This window comes from Equus caballus, chromosome 4 (assembly GCF_041296265.1).
Source record: "Equus caballus isolate H_3958 breed thoroughbred chromosome 4, TB-T2T, whole genome shotgun sequence".
In the NCBI taxonomy this organism is placed as follows: domain Eukaryota; kingdom Metazoa; phylum Chordata; class Mammalia; order Perissodactyla; family Equidae; genus Equus; species Equus caballus.
This window is the reverse complement of record NC_091687.1, coordinates 78236083-78252980: the sequence shown is the minus strand read 5'-3', so window position 1 is coordinate 78252980 and position 16898 is coordinate 78236083. Positions and strand designations below refer to the sequence as shown.

Below are 16898 nucleotides of genomic sequence, written 5' to 3'. Positions count from 1 at the left end.
CCATACAAATATTCATTGTACCTATTACAGTCTATTTTAGAAGTATAAACACTCCTTAAGTTGTGGTATTCGTCCAGTTGCACACTTTATGCCAATCCCATTCCAGCCCCACATCTGGACAATCACTGAGCTGTCCGGAACCATCTGACCGGTCACGTATATACCACACTATCCCTTCTTCCCCTCTGTGTTCTCCTGCTCTGAATTCCTCCATTAGCTCTACCTCAGGCAATCACCTCTGAATACACAGGAATGCTCTTTTTCCTCCCTTGTCTTTGAACTCTTGCCCCAACTGCCTCAGAAGAATCCTTCTCTCTCTCTGAGTTTCAGTTGCAAGGCAAATAATAAGCTCAGCCTTGAGTGCTGAGTGTTAGCAATACTCCCTCTGAACCAAGAGAAAAAAAAACCTTAGGTGGTGAAGTGAAATAAGAAAAGGACCACCAGTGCCATCAATCTTGGAAAGCCTTAAAAACACTCAAAGTAATCCATAATCCATGCATTCATCTTTTCAAGCATCATCACTGAGCAATGACCAGATGATGGAAATACAAAGATGAAAACATCACAGTCCCTGCTGTCAAGCTCTTCTAAGTATACTATAGAAATAACCCCTTCCAAAAGTCTCCACCAAGGTCTTGTCGTAATTAATAAATTTGGCTACTTTCCCATCAAAATACATTTTTAAATGTGTTCACTTGTATTGCTTCTTTGAATAGTACATCCAGTATTATAACAGTACTCACTTTGCTTTGAAAAGTTTTTATTCCACATGTACAAAGAGAGAATCAGCTATATAACTATTTAAACAGGATATAAACAGACTTTTGTGGACAAGCCCGGGAAGCATACCAACCAATGATAAAGTAGGCAGCACAGAACCTGGCTCATGTAAGAACTCAATAAAAGTTAATTCCTCATCCCTTCCTAGTTCTAATCAACACGTTTACATTCAATCTTATTTTTAAGATACGGCTTCTACCACGCACAGCCTTTGCTCATATGGAGCAAAATATACCTGGTAGCATTTGTGAACAAGGCAGTATATTAGAGGATGTTAATTGTTCAGCACAGAAAACAAGTGCAGAAACTGGGAGGAAAATAACTGACATGAGATTATATGTCCAAATAGTAATTGATAAGAATAATGCAACTTCAATTTTACAGGCACCTGCCTCTCCAAATGAATGAATAAACAAACCAGTGGATGAATGAATTAACTAATGACTGAACACAGTTCAGAGTCAGTGAAACGGGCTAGAACAACCAGGTATACAATATATAGCTGCTAATAGTATTTACTAGCTATGCTCAGGGCTCAATGCTAAAAGCTACCTCACTTAGAGTTCAAAATAAAACTAGGAAATAGAGATTACTGTCCTCATCTTATAAATGAGGAAAGAGTCTTTTACAAAGTAATTTGCCCAAAGTTTACAGTCTACAAAGTACTTTCTTTGTAGTACATAGTACTTTATGGAGAAAAAATATGCCAGAAAAATTGGCGATAAAGCAAATTTCTATAATGCTAAAACTATTTTCACCCTGGCTTCTCATACAAACTTAGAAATGGTTTCTACAGTTAGTGGGAGGAATATGTAAATACACGAACTTAAAATTGTGCTTAATTATTTCTAATCAATTCAAATTATGCTTCTGTGTGTTAGGTTTCATAATGCCTGACAATATTGTTCTGAAAAATTTCTCAACCAAATCTTCCTTCTATTACCCTATGCTTCCCTACATACAAGAACTTTTTCCATGTCGTAAAATCCTAAGCCCCATCCTCACAGGTAATATGAGACCCTAAACTCCACAAATCCCTATGTTTGAAGTTCCAGTTTATGTTACACAAACTGGCTCCTAATGCTATCAAGTTTTGACTCTTAACATTCTTTATAATAAATTTACTTTACAATATGGACCAGAAGGATAGCCTTCCTTAAATTCTACCCCTAAAAAATGGATCAAAGCATACTAATATTTTGGAACATCAGTAGACATTTCAGGGTAATCTTTATACATTACAGTCGGTAAACACAACTCTTCAATCTCTTAGAAACAACTACGTGATAGATTCCAAAATCATTTCCTAAAGGACAGTATTACTGGTGAGTCACCACAACCAATTGACATAGTTTCTCATTCATTTAACAAATACATACTGAGCACACGTTAGGCCCAAACACTCACTGCTCAAGATCCTGGGGATACACATGTGGAAATCAATAAACAGAAACCTCATTAAAATAGAGTGGGGGGCTGGCCCTGTGGTCAAGTGGTTAATTTCACACACTCTGCTTCAGCGGCCCAGGGTTTCCCTGGTTTGGATCCTGGGCACAGACCTGGCACTGCGCATCAGGTCAAGCTGAGGTGGCGTCCCACATAGCACAACCGGAAAGGCCTACAACCAGAATATATAACTATGTATTGAGGGGCTTTGGGGAGAAGAAAAAGAAGAAAAAAATAAAGATTGGCATCTGAGCTAATATCTCTTGCCAATCTTCATTTCTTTTTCTTCTTCTTCTCCCCAAAGCCCCCCAGTACATAGTTGTATATTCTAGTTCTAGGTCCTTCTGGTTGTGCTATATGGGATGCCACCTCAGCATGGTCTGATGTGCGGAGCCAGGTCCATGCCCCGGATCCGAACCAGCAATAACCTGGGCCGCAGAAGCAGAGCACACAAACTTAACAACTTGGCCACAGGCCAGCCCCACAATCTTTAAAAAAAAAAAAATGGAGTCAGGAGGCCAAAAAGGGGGAATTCTCATGCCCTATGTCCATGGCAGAGCCCAACAGAAAGAAGACTTTTTCTTTTTGACCTGCAAAGAAGCTCAGCGAAGGAGAGACTATCACAACTCACCCAACGAAAAGCCACCACGCCTCGAAATCCCAGTCTCCTTCAAGGGACTCTTGGTTTACAATAGCCCTCCCAACTTCCTCTTCCCCTCTATACAAGTTTCTCCTCCCCTTGCTGCTCCAGGGCTGGTACATGGCTTGCCACGGTTGCAGGACCCGAAATGTAATTCTTTGCTGATGCCGAATAAACCCATTTTTGCTGGAGAAATAACTGGCTGTCTATTTGTTCAAGGTCAACATTTTGATGGTCCTTACAGAGATCCAGAAAAGACTCTTGATGATTCCAAGGCTGGTGAGCACACAAGTGAGTTACTGACAACTGAGCCCACTGAGCTCACTGCTTCTCTTGCCCACCCTGGAGTTCGAGGGCTAAGTCTTTTTACTGGATCCGAACTTCTGCCTTCTTTGTGTTTGAGGCTCTCCAAGGCTTTATTCCAGATCTAGTTCAAGGCCTCGTCCTTTTCTGGTTAAAGCCTTGTTTGTCTGCAAGAACTCACGTGGCACTTTGGCCTGACTCTTTGGTCCAGGCTATTCCTTGGAACCGCGCTGGCCTTTGGTCCAATTCCTTTTGAAAATGGACTGTATCTACTGAAACTGTGCTAGCCTTCAGTCTGACTTTCAGACTGTTTCACTGGAACTGTGCCGGTCCAGCCTTTGGCCTGACTCTCTTGGGGACAGACTGTTCTTTTGGAACGGGGTAGATCAACCTTCAGTCCACCTTAATGAACAGGACTGTTCCCTTAGAACTGGTTGGTAGTAAGCCTGCAGGCTGTCTGAGCTGTTCAAGCTGTTTGAATTGCAAGCTGTTAAAGCTGTTTGAGCTGGTTAGGCTGTTTGAGAATTATTCCTGTGCTCTAGAGAAAAACCTCTAAGAAGGGATCCCAGTTACCTAAATATTTTGAAGGCACGCCCCCCTACAGGGATTCTGGCCAATTTTATGTTTAAAAACTGGTCATTCCTCATGTGCGTTTCTAACTAAATGGACCAATCCAACCAAAAGTAATTTAGAACACCAATGGCCATTGTGGGGACCTTTTGAACTCCTCAAACTTACTTTTCTTAAAACTGAATTTGATAACCATAGCTCTATAATTTCCACAATTGATTGGAACATCTATTTTGATTGCTATCTTGAGGCTTACAAATGTTATCAGGAGTTTAAAATTGCCTCTCTGCAAAATAAAATGTTAAGATTAATTGAAGTGAAACAATTAAAAAAAGATGAAGTGGCTCCTGAGGCCTCACGTTCCCCTTCCCGGCTTCTTTGTCTCAGTCTCCGCTTCCAGTACCCTCCACCTCCTTCCTGTCTGTACCAGGTCTACACCTCCTCCATACCCTCAGTTCCCCCATACCAACTCTCGCGCCAAACTGCCCCTTTTCCCTGAACTTCTCCCCACTCTCTCTTCCTCTTAACCTATCAGAACTTGTCCTTTTAAAATTAAGCCTTCTGAGGATCCAAATGCTAAACCCTTAATTTCTTACACTCCCTGGACTAAAGCTAAAGTGAGAGCCATAGCGAAAGATTTTCTTAAAGAAACAGAAGATCCTCACAGATTTGCTGAGGAATTTGATATAGTCATTCGAACTTATCATCCTGGTTTCTCTGACTCATATCAGTTAGTTCATATGCTTGTCAGTAAAGGCCAGGCCCAGGGTTGAATGTAAACCACTAACTGAGAAAATCCTGAAAGGTCTCTAGAACTACAACCAAGAGACCAGCTGCTGACCTGTTGTATGATGTGTCCATCACTAAACGACTTCATCAGGCAATTCCTAGGGCTTTCCCAAAGCCCAGTGACTGGAACAAAATTCAGGCTTATGCACAAAAACCTGATGAATCTGTTTGTGACTATTATAATCAACTTTCAGACTGCTTTTAAAGAAAATTCTTGTCTTCCTTCAGATGTAGATTCCACCCGGGTAGCTTTTAACTCTATGTTTATTAAAGGGCTGAACGGGGACCTTCCCTTCTAGTAAAGAGGACCAGGATGGAAAGGGAAACTATGTCCTCTCCAGATTTAGTTAATCTGGCAAACAGCTCTCTCATACCTAAAAGAAAGACTGCTAAAATTCTTAATCTTCAACTCCAGCAAATGAAGGCCCCTAAACAAAACCAAAAACCTAGTTTCTGCTCTTATTGCAAAGAGCCAGGACATCGGAAAAGAGATTGTTACAAATTTTGGTGCTTCTAGAAGGGCCTTCAGCCCTCTAACCAGCCTTTCCAACATCCTCCAAATTCTCAGTGACAGGGCTCGGAGGAACTACGAGGGCTCTTCTCAATCTTCCCTCTTGACTGGCTTGGAGAAACATTTCTCTAGATTGGAGACATGTCTCTTTCTGTCCTGACACCTCAGCCACAGTGTCAGCGCTCAACCCCACTACTATAAAGCAGCCCCTGCCTTGGAGTACTAAAGCAGTTCAAAGAGCAGGATTCCTAATAAACATCAAAACGCTCTTGTCTCTGAAGCTAGTCCCTTCTGTTTAGGCCCTTTGAGAGACACACCCTTTTCTCCGTAGTTCCTCCACCCCATTCATTTATTAGGCTGATACTTCTTGGAAAACTATCATGCTGGATTTCTTTCTCTCAAAAGGGGGAAATAATTCTAGAATTTGACAGTAGCCATCAAAACAGTCAACCAGGTGAATTAAAGGACCCTTTTGACATCTTTTATTTCCTCCATTTCTGATGATACTAGAGCTGATTCTGGAAACTCCGATCATTTGTCCCTATTAAATCAGCTACCACCCTCCTTATGGGCAAAATCTTCAGCTGATAGTGGTAAAATTCACAGTATACTTCCCATCAAGATTCAAAGAGATCCCTCAAAACCTCTCCCTAAAATTAATCAATACCTATAAACGAAGAAGCTCTTCAAGGTATAAAGCCCATAACAGAGGATTACAAGGCTCAAGGCCTCTTTATCCCTTGTACTAGTCCCTGTAATACTCCTATTTTATTTGTGAGAAAACCCACTGGCCAAGGGTGGAAGATTGTTCACGACCTCCAAGCAATAAACCATACTGTTATCCCTCAAGACCCTGTTGTTCCTAACCCTCACACACCACTAACATCCATTTCCACTGGAAGCAAATTCTTTACGGCAATTGATTTATGCAGTGCATTCTTTAGTATTCCAGTTGATGAAGCCGGCCAATATCTTTTTGCCTTCACTTGGGAAGAAAAACAATTCACCTAGACAGTAACGCATCAGGGTTTTACTGAGAGCCCTTTTTATTTCTCATGAATCCTGATGGCTGATCTGGATGAGAGGAAGTGCCCTAGGTTCTACTTTGTTGCAATATATGGACAATTTGCTTCTTTGCTCTCCCTCCCAAATTTCCTCACAGGAAGACAGCATCCGCTTGCTAAAGCTTTTAGCCTTAAAGGGACACAAGGTGGCCAAAGAGACATTGCAGTTGGCCCAAACCTAGGTTCAATATTTAGGGCATCTTATATCAGAACAAGGGCTACATCCTGATCCAGATAGGCTTCACGGTGTCCTAAGTTTCCCGAAACTAAGCATCAACTGTGAGATCTCCTCAGGCTAACTGGTTATTGCTGAAATTGGATTCCAAATTTCTCTTATGGTCAAACCTCTGTATGTTTTACTAACAACCACCCCAACCCAATTTTATGGGAAGAACAGGACAACACAGCCTTCAAAGCCTTTTTAAAGGAGAGTTTGACGAACCCACCTGCCTTTGGACATTCCAATTATCAGATTCCCTTTTTCCTTTTTGTATATGAAAAGGAAGGGAATGCCCTTGAGGTACTCACTCCAAAACACGGGCCCACCATCAACCCACAGGGGTCAGCCACTGGACCCTGCGGCAGACATACCCCCACTTGCCTTAGAGCCATGACTGCCACTGCCCTTTTGGTTAAGGCCACCAAGGAAAAAGATGTGGGATCCCCTTTAACCATTTTTGTATCTCATGCTATGGAAGCCCTCCTGAATTCTCATCACACTCAACATACTTCAGTCAGCCACCTCACCTCCTACAAAATCCTTTTGTTAACTGCTCCTCACATAACTCTTTTACACTATTATAACTTTAACATGCTACTCTTCTCCCCTCCATTACTGATGAAGTCCCTCATGACTGCTTAATGCTAACGGATCACCTCCTGACTCCTCGTGCTGATCTGTAGGAAACTCCTTTGGGTAATGCCAACTTCTCATGGTTTACTGAGGATTCTTATTTAGAGGTGACAATGGCAAATATTGTACTGCATATGCTATTGAAACTCCTTTTGATATTGTTAAGGCAGCACCTTCACCTATGGCTACTTCGGCCCAATAGGCTGAATTATATGTACTTAGACAGGCTTGTACGTTAGCCAAGGGCAAATCTGCCAATGTTCATACTAACAGTAGATATGCTTTCAATGTAGCTCATGATTTCAGAATGCTGTGGAAGCAACGTGGCTTCCTTACTGCCAGCAAAAATAAAATTTAAAATGGGCCCTATGTTCAGGAATTATTGGATGCTATAGTTTTACCAGCCACTTGAGCTATTATTAAGATCCCAGGGCATTCTAAACTTGATTCTCTGGAAGCTAAAGGAAATCACTTTGCTGATATTTCCACAAGGAATGCCACCCTTAAAGGAACCAACAGCAGCCAAGCCTCTGTCAGTGTCCAAAGGGATATTCCCCAAATGATAACTTAGAAAAGCTGACTAGAGAGGCCCAACAACTGGCCTCAGAAAAGGAAAAACAAGATTGAAGGTTCATCAACTGTTGGTTTGATAAAAAGATAAAGCTCTGGTTTGGACCAAATTACAATCCAGTCCTATCAGAGACTCTAAAATTCCCACTCCTCACCACTGTACATGCATCAAACCATTGGTCTACTGACAAAATGACACCATTCATAAATCAATATTGGTGGGGAAATATTAAAAAGGCTGCAAAAAGTGCTTATCCTACTTGTCCCATTTGTCCAAAATACAACCCAGGGAAGCCAGTTTGTACTGCTCCCAGACATTTAAACTGCCTAATGGACCATTTGAGGTTTGGCAAATGGATTTCACACAACTTCTCCCATCTCATGGATATAAACACATTTTAGTCATGGTTTGTAAGTTTTCTCACTGGACTAAAGCCTTCCATTGCAGACAGGCTACTGCCTTTTCTGTGGCTAAAGTCATTTTGGAAAAGATTATCCCTACCTGGGGAACTCCTCTCAAACTTCATAGGGACCGAGGAACCCATTTTACTGGTCAAGTACTTCCACAAGCCTGTGCTGTTTGGCCAGTTTTACAACACTTTCACTACGCTTACCACCCTCAATCCTATGGTTTAGTCAATGCCTTACAGCGTTACTAAGACTGAATTGGCAAAATCTGTAGAGAACCTCCAAATACCTTGGCCAAAATTACTGCTGTTGGTGCTTCTCAATCTCAGATCCACCCCCTCTGGAACTCATAAACTCTCACCCTTGGAGACAGTCACAGGACGCCCAATGCAGTTGGCTCCTGCCTCTTTTGACCCATACCCGATAAAAGGAGATATACTCCAAAATGCAAAGACCTAATTGCTTCTAATGAAAATGACCGTTTTCTGGTAGAGCTGTCTTTTCATAGAGCACTCCAGGGAGAGAGAGACCTTAAGCATCACGCCTTGCAAACTGGAGATTTTCTCTATTGGAAAAAACACCTCCAGAAGGACTCTCTTCAACCTCACTGGAAAGGCCCCTACCAGGTACTGTTATCTAACTCTTGTGCCGCAAAACTCCAGGGAATAGACTCTTGGATTCACATGACACACCTGAAGAAAGCACCAAACCCTGACTAGACATGCACATCATCCGGTGACTTAAAAGTAAAGATTTCTCAGAATTGAAGCAGACACCATCCAGTGAGACAGCTTTCTCGAATGTCTGGACCAGGCCTGTTGGAATTTTGTCTGTCAAACCTTTGATGATGACATAACACTTCAGATGATTTCCAATGCCCACGACTTGATAACATGGACTTTAGAGTACCTGAGCGTCCTTTTTACTTCTCCTTGTCACTCAAATGTGGCCACAAGAGGTTTCTAATCTGTGCACCTTCCCTCTGACATGGGACATGACACCCAGGAAAGGTCCTTCCTGGCACCAAGAGACAAAAGACTGCTGAAACCAGAATAACCTGACTCTTGATCAGTGATTCTTTCAGAGAAATATCTTGATCAAAAAGGAAAAATGTGGAAATTGATAAACGGAAACTTCATTAGAATGGAGTCAGGAGGCCAAAAGGGGGAGTTCTCATATCCTATGTCCATAGCAGAGGCCAAGAGGAAGAAGAAAGACTTCCTCTTGTTGACCTGCAAGAAGCTCAGCCTATAAGAGACTACCACAACTCAACCAATGAAAAGCCACTACACTTCGAACTCCCAGTCTCCTCCAATGAACTCTTGGTTTACAATAGCCCTCTCCACTTCCTCTTCCCCTCCATAAAGGAGTTTCTCCTTCCCTTGCTGCTCAGGACTGGTACATGGCCTGCCATGGTTGCAGATCCCAAACTGCAATTCTTTGCTAATCCCAAATAAATCCACTTTTGCTAGAGAAATAATTGGCTGTCTGTTTGTTTAAAGGAAAAACACAATGAGACAAAACAAGACAAACAAGGTCCCTACTGTCGTGGAGTTTACAGTCACATGGGGGACAACTACGAAAATGCAATAAATAAATAAACAAGAACTGTATCAAACAGTGCTGAGTGCTATGCAGATAATTTAAATCTGGTGATATTACAGTAACTAGATGGTCATTTTAGACTGGGTCATCACTCAAAGCCTCTCAGAAGAAGTGAATTTAAGCACAGATGTGAACAGTAAGAAGAATATTGTGCAAAAATCAAGTAGGAAAGCATTCCGAGTGGAGGGCACAGCTAGCGCAAAAGCTATGAGGGCAGGAACAAACAAGGTATGTTTAAGAATGAGAAAGAATCACATGTCTGGAGGGTAATGACCTCGAGAAAGAGTGGTGTAAATTCAGATACAAGGGGTAGGAAGGGGTCAGAACATCAGACTGTGTGACCCAGGGTAATATATTTGGATATTACTTTCAGTGAGATGGAAAGCCACTGAAGGAAGCCACATAAAATCTGGAGTTGTAGTCACTAAGAATTAGAGTCCAAACTGGAAAAAACATATACATCCATTGAGTCCATGTATTTGCTTGGTTCTACCCTCTGCATTCAGTGAAATTTATCCCAAGGCACTGAAACGGAATCCTAGAGCTAGAAAGAATTTTAAGGAATATAAAGCTATCATTGTACATGTATGGAAACTGAGGGCCTGAGGAAAAAAGCATCATTCAGATTGCTTCATTAATGGCTGAGAGAAATGTCTCCAAAAATAAGTAAGGGCAACTAAGATGTCTGGAATATATCCTAAACTCAAAGCTGACGTTAATCAGAAAATTGTCCTTTTCATGTGTTCGTAAACTAGACCACCATGAATGAGATGCATACGACCCATCATAGAATTTACGTTTTTGTGACAGCTTCTGACCTCGATCTAAAGCTGAAAAGTTAAATGAAGCACATACCTAGTAATGTCTTTAACCAATTCCATTGTTCCAAATCCCAACTGACAGTACACTACAACTTGGAGATTCATTCATCCAGTGAATGGTAAGGAACTAATATGAGCAAGGAATTATACTGGAAAATGAAGAACTCAGAGCCTAGGAGAAGCTATAAAACATGTATACAGCAAGACACACACACACACCTATAACTCATGCAAGGTAAAAACTGTCTACATGCTTCTCAGATAATGTACTGTGAAAGTTGGAGGAAATATCACCTTCAGTTGAAAGCATCAGAAGGCAGCATGCAAGTTAATCCCTGAAGGATGGGTGGGATTCACAAATGGGGAGAACATTTTAAACAGGCAGAGCAGGGGCAAAAGACCTAAGTAAACTGGAACCAGGCACTTGAGACGAGAAATCCAGAGTATTAACTAAATTTAGAGCAACTATTTACAATACTAAAATACTCAAAATTGAGCTGACCTAAAGTTATGTATCATTTCAGTTCAGTGATGTAAGATCTGTATTTATCATCTTAACACAAAATAAGTTTTATAATAGAAACAACCTTAAGCCTAGGTCAGACTATTGCATTTGCTTTCCAGATGGAATGAAACATGATTTCAAAGGTCTTTGAAAACTTGCTTTTCAGGAAACAGAAAAAGAATCGGAAAATCATTTAAGTTGCTTGGTGCAAAAATGGCAAAGGTGCACATTCTAAGAAAAGGTGTTATCATGCAGTGAGTTTTTTTTGGTTTTTTTGTGTGTGTGTGCCAGGAAGATGGGCCCTAAGCTAACATCTGCTGCCAATCTTCCTCTTTTTGCTTGAGGAAAATGGTCCCTGAGCTAACATCTGTGCCAATGTTCCTCTATTTTGTATATGGGATGCTGCCACAGTGTGGCTTAATGAGCGTTGCATAGTTCCACACCCAGGATCCCAACTCATGAATCCTGGGCCACCGGAGTGGAGCACGTGACCTCAACCACTATGCCACAGGGCCACCCCAATCATGCAGTGTTTTAAATTCAGCATCTAAAACCTCAGAACAGAGGGTAGATGAGAAAGTGCTATCAACACCACAGTATAAAGTGTTTTTTTTTTTTTTTAAAGATTGGCACCTGAGCTAACAACTGTTGCCAATCTTCTTTTTTTTTCTGCTTTTTCTCCCCAAATCCCCCCAGTACATAGTTGTATATTCTTTTTCAGTTGTGGCACGTGAGATGCCGCCTCAGCATGGCCTGAGAGTGGTGCCATGTCCACGCCCAGGATCCAAACCAGCGAAACCCAGGGCTGCTGAGGCGGAGCGCGTGAACTTAACCACTCGGCCACAGGGCCGGCCCCAGTAAGTGTATTTTTTAAAGACTAATCTATTCTATTGTTTTTCTTGAATAATATCCTGCATGACTGCTCCTATCTACAATTAATATTCTGCCCTTCTGGAAAAGCATTGTTTTAGGATATTAATTCACTTGAAAACTGACAAGTAGTAATATAATTCAGGGTTTTTTTAAATCTTGTTAAAGTTCATTCTATTTTCAGTAAATCATGGAATTATTTTAACACTCTTATCAACTCAAGGGCAGAACGTCAAAAATCAATTTTCAAAGCTAACCAGTGGGTTCTATTCTTAATATGTTTGTTTTCTCCCTTGTCCTTCTTAAAATTCATTTTTCATTGTAAGATTTGGTTACCTACATGAAGTTTTCTCTGTGTGGCCTAAGAGAATACTGTGGAATTCTTTTAACTTTATCCCTAAATGGCACAAGCTCAATGCACTGAAGGTCAAGCAAACCCAGATGCTGAGAGTAGGGAAGTAGCACAATGAAACTAAGGCACACCATGAAAAGAACCTTAGAAGTATTTTTACTTGGAAAATTATACATACTACATATGTATGTAAATTATACATACTAGCGTTGTTCAATTAAAGTCCTTTTCTTATATTGTTTTAAATTCCACATGATTCACAGTTGTCTGAATCTGACCTGCACTTCCACATCCTCGTGCATTTGTTTGGGAGGCCCACCCTCTGTGTCCCCAAGTCAGAACCACGGACTTCTCATCCTCAAGGCTCAGTTGAAGAGAAGCCTCGCCCTGCTCCACTTCGCATTATAGGAAGTTGCACCCATGTTGTAAACCCCTTATTTAGCCTGAGTTTTGCAAACTTGTGTATCTTTCCCATCACAGCACCTGTCACAGTGCCCTATGCATAGGAGGCATTCAAGAAATTTTAAAAAACAAATTGGGTTAAGCACATTTACCACAAAATATGATCACATGAGATTAGATATATCAAAGTTGTCACAGGTAATCAAGCTATTGAGAACACGCCAAGTAGATATTCAAAACAACTCTGGAACATTTTTTACCAAATTCCACAATCTTACAAGTGCAGAGCTGGGCCTGTGTCATGGAAGCCCTGACTCCTCCTGCTGTCTCACCCGTCTGCCTCACTGTGATAGCGTCCTCAGCTTCCCTGAGGAAGGAGGCCCGCGCCACCCGCAGCTCCCTAAAAGCAGCTCTAGACTCGGCTGCCTCTCCAGGGACACCTTCACCGTCACAGGAAGAGCAAGCACCATAGGTTTAGGAACTGCAAAATGAGTCCCATGAGAACCCACTTGGATTTCCCTGCAAGGGGAAGTTCCACCATGGGAAGGCCCAGTGACCCCACTCCTCCTACCTTCTCACAGAAATAGCAGAGAGGTGGCTGCTCTCGGTGTGCTTCTCCTTTTACCTTCCTTTATGACTAAAATGTGCATAAAACCACACTGAAAACAGAAGTCCAAGAGTCACTAGGGAAAACAGCCTCAGGCTCCCTCTATCACGTGTCTGGTGAGGTTCAGCCCAGATGGCACGCTCATCTCTATATTTTCTCTATCTTTTATAAGCTCAGTGAGAAACGGCCCTATACAAATCAACAAAGGTGTCTGTGAGACATGCTGGATTTAAAGCTGCTGGGAGATCTAAGTATTTTCTTCCTTGAAAACTACACATTTTCCCAGTAGGTATTTTGCTTCTTGCCAGTTCTGCATAAAGCATTGGTATGTGGCACTTAAGGGCACATGCACACATATACACACACCAGGGATTATTCAACCTACTTTAAGAAAGTGGTAAACAAAATGCGTGTTCCAAAATAAAAATTTTTAATGTGTATTAAATGACATGCATTTTTTAAAACCCTACAATGAATTTTTTGGAAGAAAAAATCAAACTCATTTATCAATAAATATAGGATTACCTTACCACATATATTCAAACAACTTCTTAAAGTTAGAGGACTTCGGGATTAGAGGGTATCTTGGAGGTATATTTGCCTAACGCAAGGAAGACAGTATTGTGACAAGCAGCCACTCTAAGAGATGAACAGCCAGAAAGCCACGGTCTCTGAGATAACTGAATCCAAGGGCTGAGCAGCACCTATTAAAGTAGTAAGATGACTCTAAGGTGCAAAATCCTATCTGCCTCCAAGGGATACTATGAAATAAATGTAAATAGAACATGAGTTTAAGTTAAAGTAATCAAGATGTCTGAGGCATAGTGTTTAAAAGCAAAATTGTCTAATAAAATCAGTATATTATCTCAAGTGTTCTAAAAATTGTTTTAGTGCAGTTTAAACAACACACAGGAAAACGCATTTCCAGACGTGGACTCCCAGAGAACGTAAATCACACACTAGGGAGAACATACATATATATACACACACGTATTACCTATACATACACATGTATATTCAGGACTGTAAGGACTTCCCAAAGCACTGTGAAATTTTTTTTTAAAACCTATCTAACTTGAGTCCGACATCTATTTCTAGACTTCAAGGACTGCAACCCTTCCCGCAAAATATACTTCGTGTTTCTGAATTGTCTCTGGCGTGTTACACGTGGTGTGGGTTTTCCCTGTGGTTGCTTTTCCAGGATTCAGTTGGCCGCTCGCAGGTTTATTAACATCCTGTTCCAATTACCCTCTGCAGTTCCGACCGCGGACCCGAGCCTCGGGGGCTCCCGCGCATGTGGAGCTTTCTCTAGGCTTCTGGACGGGACGAGCGAGCAGAGCCTCATGCCGGGGGAGAACGGGGACAGAGCCCTGAAAAGCCCCATACATTCCCGACTCCCCTCTCTCCTTTTGTCCCGTTGACACTCGGTTTGCTAACCTGACACGTCATCCACACCCCTGATGGCACCTTCGGGAATCCCTCTCCCAGTCTAATCAGCGCAACGCGGCCCTCCCCGCCAACCCGAGGGCTCAAGCCGGGGCCGCCGGGGGGCGCCTCCAGGCAGTCCCGGGGCCCGGCCGGGGTCGGCTCCTTTTGGGGGCCTCCCCGCAGGCAGCGTCCCCGGGGCGCCCGCGGCCGGCCGGGTCCCACGGCACTTCGGACGTTGGCCACGCCAGCCGAGGGCGGTGGGGAAGGCCACGGGCCGCCTCCAGGGAGCCCTCGGCGGTCGCGCGCACACCCTGAGGGGCGGCCGCGGGGACTCCCTCCCTGCCGACATGCGTCCGCCCCCGTCGCCGCCGCCGAGCCCGGGAGAGCGGCCGGCCCGAGCCGAGACGCTGTCGCCGCCTGCTGGGCCCGCCTCGCGGCGTGTGCGCGGCGCGGCTCCTCGTCCGAGGGGCCGCGGGGCCGGGCAGGCCGCCGGCCGCCTCCGCACGCCCCGGCGCCCCCGCCGCCCGGCCTCGCCACCCGGCCCCGCCACCTGAGGCACCGCGTCCCCGGCGGGCGGCCACGGGCAGCCGGTGCGCGGGCCCTGGCGCGGCCCCGAGCGCGCGCCCGGCCGCCCGCCCCCGCCGGCCGCGGCCCCGCGCGAGTTGCACTAACTTTCCGGGGCGGGGGAGGGGCGGGCGCCGCGGGCCGGCTGCCGGCCTTACCTGTGCTCAAGTTGTCGTTGATTTTCAAGGGCACCCGCAGGATGTAGACAAGGAAGAGCACGATGAAGAACCACACGGTCCAGAGATAAGTCCACGACCAGACGATGCAGGACTTGAGCTGCTCCAGAAAGCCCGTGCCCGCTTCAGCCATTTTTCGGCGCTGCTCTCTGCTGCCGCGGCTCTCGGTGTCTGCCGGGATGATTCACCGGCCCGGAGGCGCCGCTCGCGCCGCCGCCGCCGCTGCACGGGCGCCCCCGGAGCCCGCCCGCCGCCCGGCTCTCGGGCGCGGCGGGAAATCGCGCGCCGACCGCGGGCGCGCTCGCCTTCGCTTCCCTAGCCTTCCTGCTGAGTCTGTGAAGGCCCCCCAAGTGGCCTTCGTGAAGGGATCACGTGGCCCCTGCCCCCTCGCATTCCGATGCCATTTATATTGATCATGGTAATATTTAGAAAGACAGGCGAAGTGGCGCGCTGAGGGACACGGGACATACTAATGATAACTCACGTATCTTGAGGGTTTCCTGTGTGCCGGGCGCTGTTCCAAAATCTGTATAATCTCTTTTAATCCCTTCAGCAATCCCCGATATATAGATAGGGAAACCGAGGCACAGAGCGATTGGGTAGTTTACCTTAATCTCGAGCCACAATTCGGTTGCAGTATGATGGATGCCGGGGTCCAAGGTCTTGAACCTAACACTCTACTCTTTTTCTGTCAGAATTCAGGCTCAGAGGGATGAATAAACCCGGGCAACTAGAAAAATAGAGATGTGCTCCTGTCACAGGTTAATAGGCCTGAAGATAAATCACTCTATTAAGCAAGATTTGGATTTGCACACTCTATTTAGCTTTGTTTTGTCTTCCTTGGAGCAGCACAGAGGATTTCCAAAGAAATATTGACAAGAGGAATGTTTATCCTCCAATTTTTGGGGCAATCACAGTTCGAACAACTTTTAGCCTGTTTTTAATATAAACAATTCTCCGGGATAATTTTGGCTTATTCTGTCCTGGCTACTTGAAACAAGACGTACGTTATAAACGTTTTTGTCTGTGCTGAATAAAATGCGTTGCCTTTGCCAAATGAAATTCTAAAGTTTGTTTCTCTCCATAAATAATTTCACTTTCTGTGTGTTATACGGTAAGGAAGCAACTGCTGGTTATTCAATCTACGGCAAAGACATTTTTAGAATTCTGAGCATTCAGCGGAATCTTTTATTATAAATTTTATTTTGCTTACCTGTAGTTTCCTCCATACTAAAACAAGCTCCTTTAATTTTTTACATGTAGGACCTGCTTATGACGTACATAATAGAACTATTTTTACATTTTCACTAATTTCAAACTCACTCTCAGCTACTGGTTTCAGATACGGACAAGGAGAAGAGAAATTGACACATACATACTTTTTATAGTTATTTATGGCAGCACATGCCGCAATTTTTGTATCTAACAATGATGCCTGGATTCTCAGAATAAAACAGCAAGGACAGGAACCATCTATTTTGTGTGATGATGAAGTAATCTAACCAGATTCTCTGCAATAGGATTGCCTATTTAGTTTAAATGAACATCCTGGGGCCGGGCTTTTTGCTATAGTGAACGTGAAAAAAGGGACATAAATATGACTCAGTTGAGCCTCAATCTTCTGATAGTCTGCT

The 16898-nt window shown here is 43.7% G+C and overlaps 1 protein-coding gene across 9 annotated transcripts in view; it reads right to left on the bottom strand.

Moving 5' to 3' along the window:
* ST7 (suppression of tumorigenicity 7) overlaps positions 1 to 15625 on the bottom strand; it is a 257458-nt gene extending 241833 nt beyond the window's left edge. For 2 of the 9 annotated variants that reach the window (XM_070264227.1, XM_070264225.1), the window contains exon 1: positions 15247 to 15625. Coding sequence is in view for 4 of the 9 variants with exons in the window: in XM_070264207.1 (XP_070120308.1) it covers positions 15247 to 15397 (151 nt within the window). In the remaining 5 variants the exon portion in view is untranslated. Of the gene's footprint in view, positions 1 to 13060; positions 13184 to 15246 lie in introns of those variants that run through there. The other 7 variants (XM_070264207.1, XM_070264208.1, XM_005609177.4 and 4 more) reach the window with 7 other exon arrangements.
* Positions 15626 to 16898: the final 1273 nt, after the last annotated feature.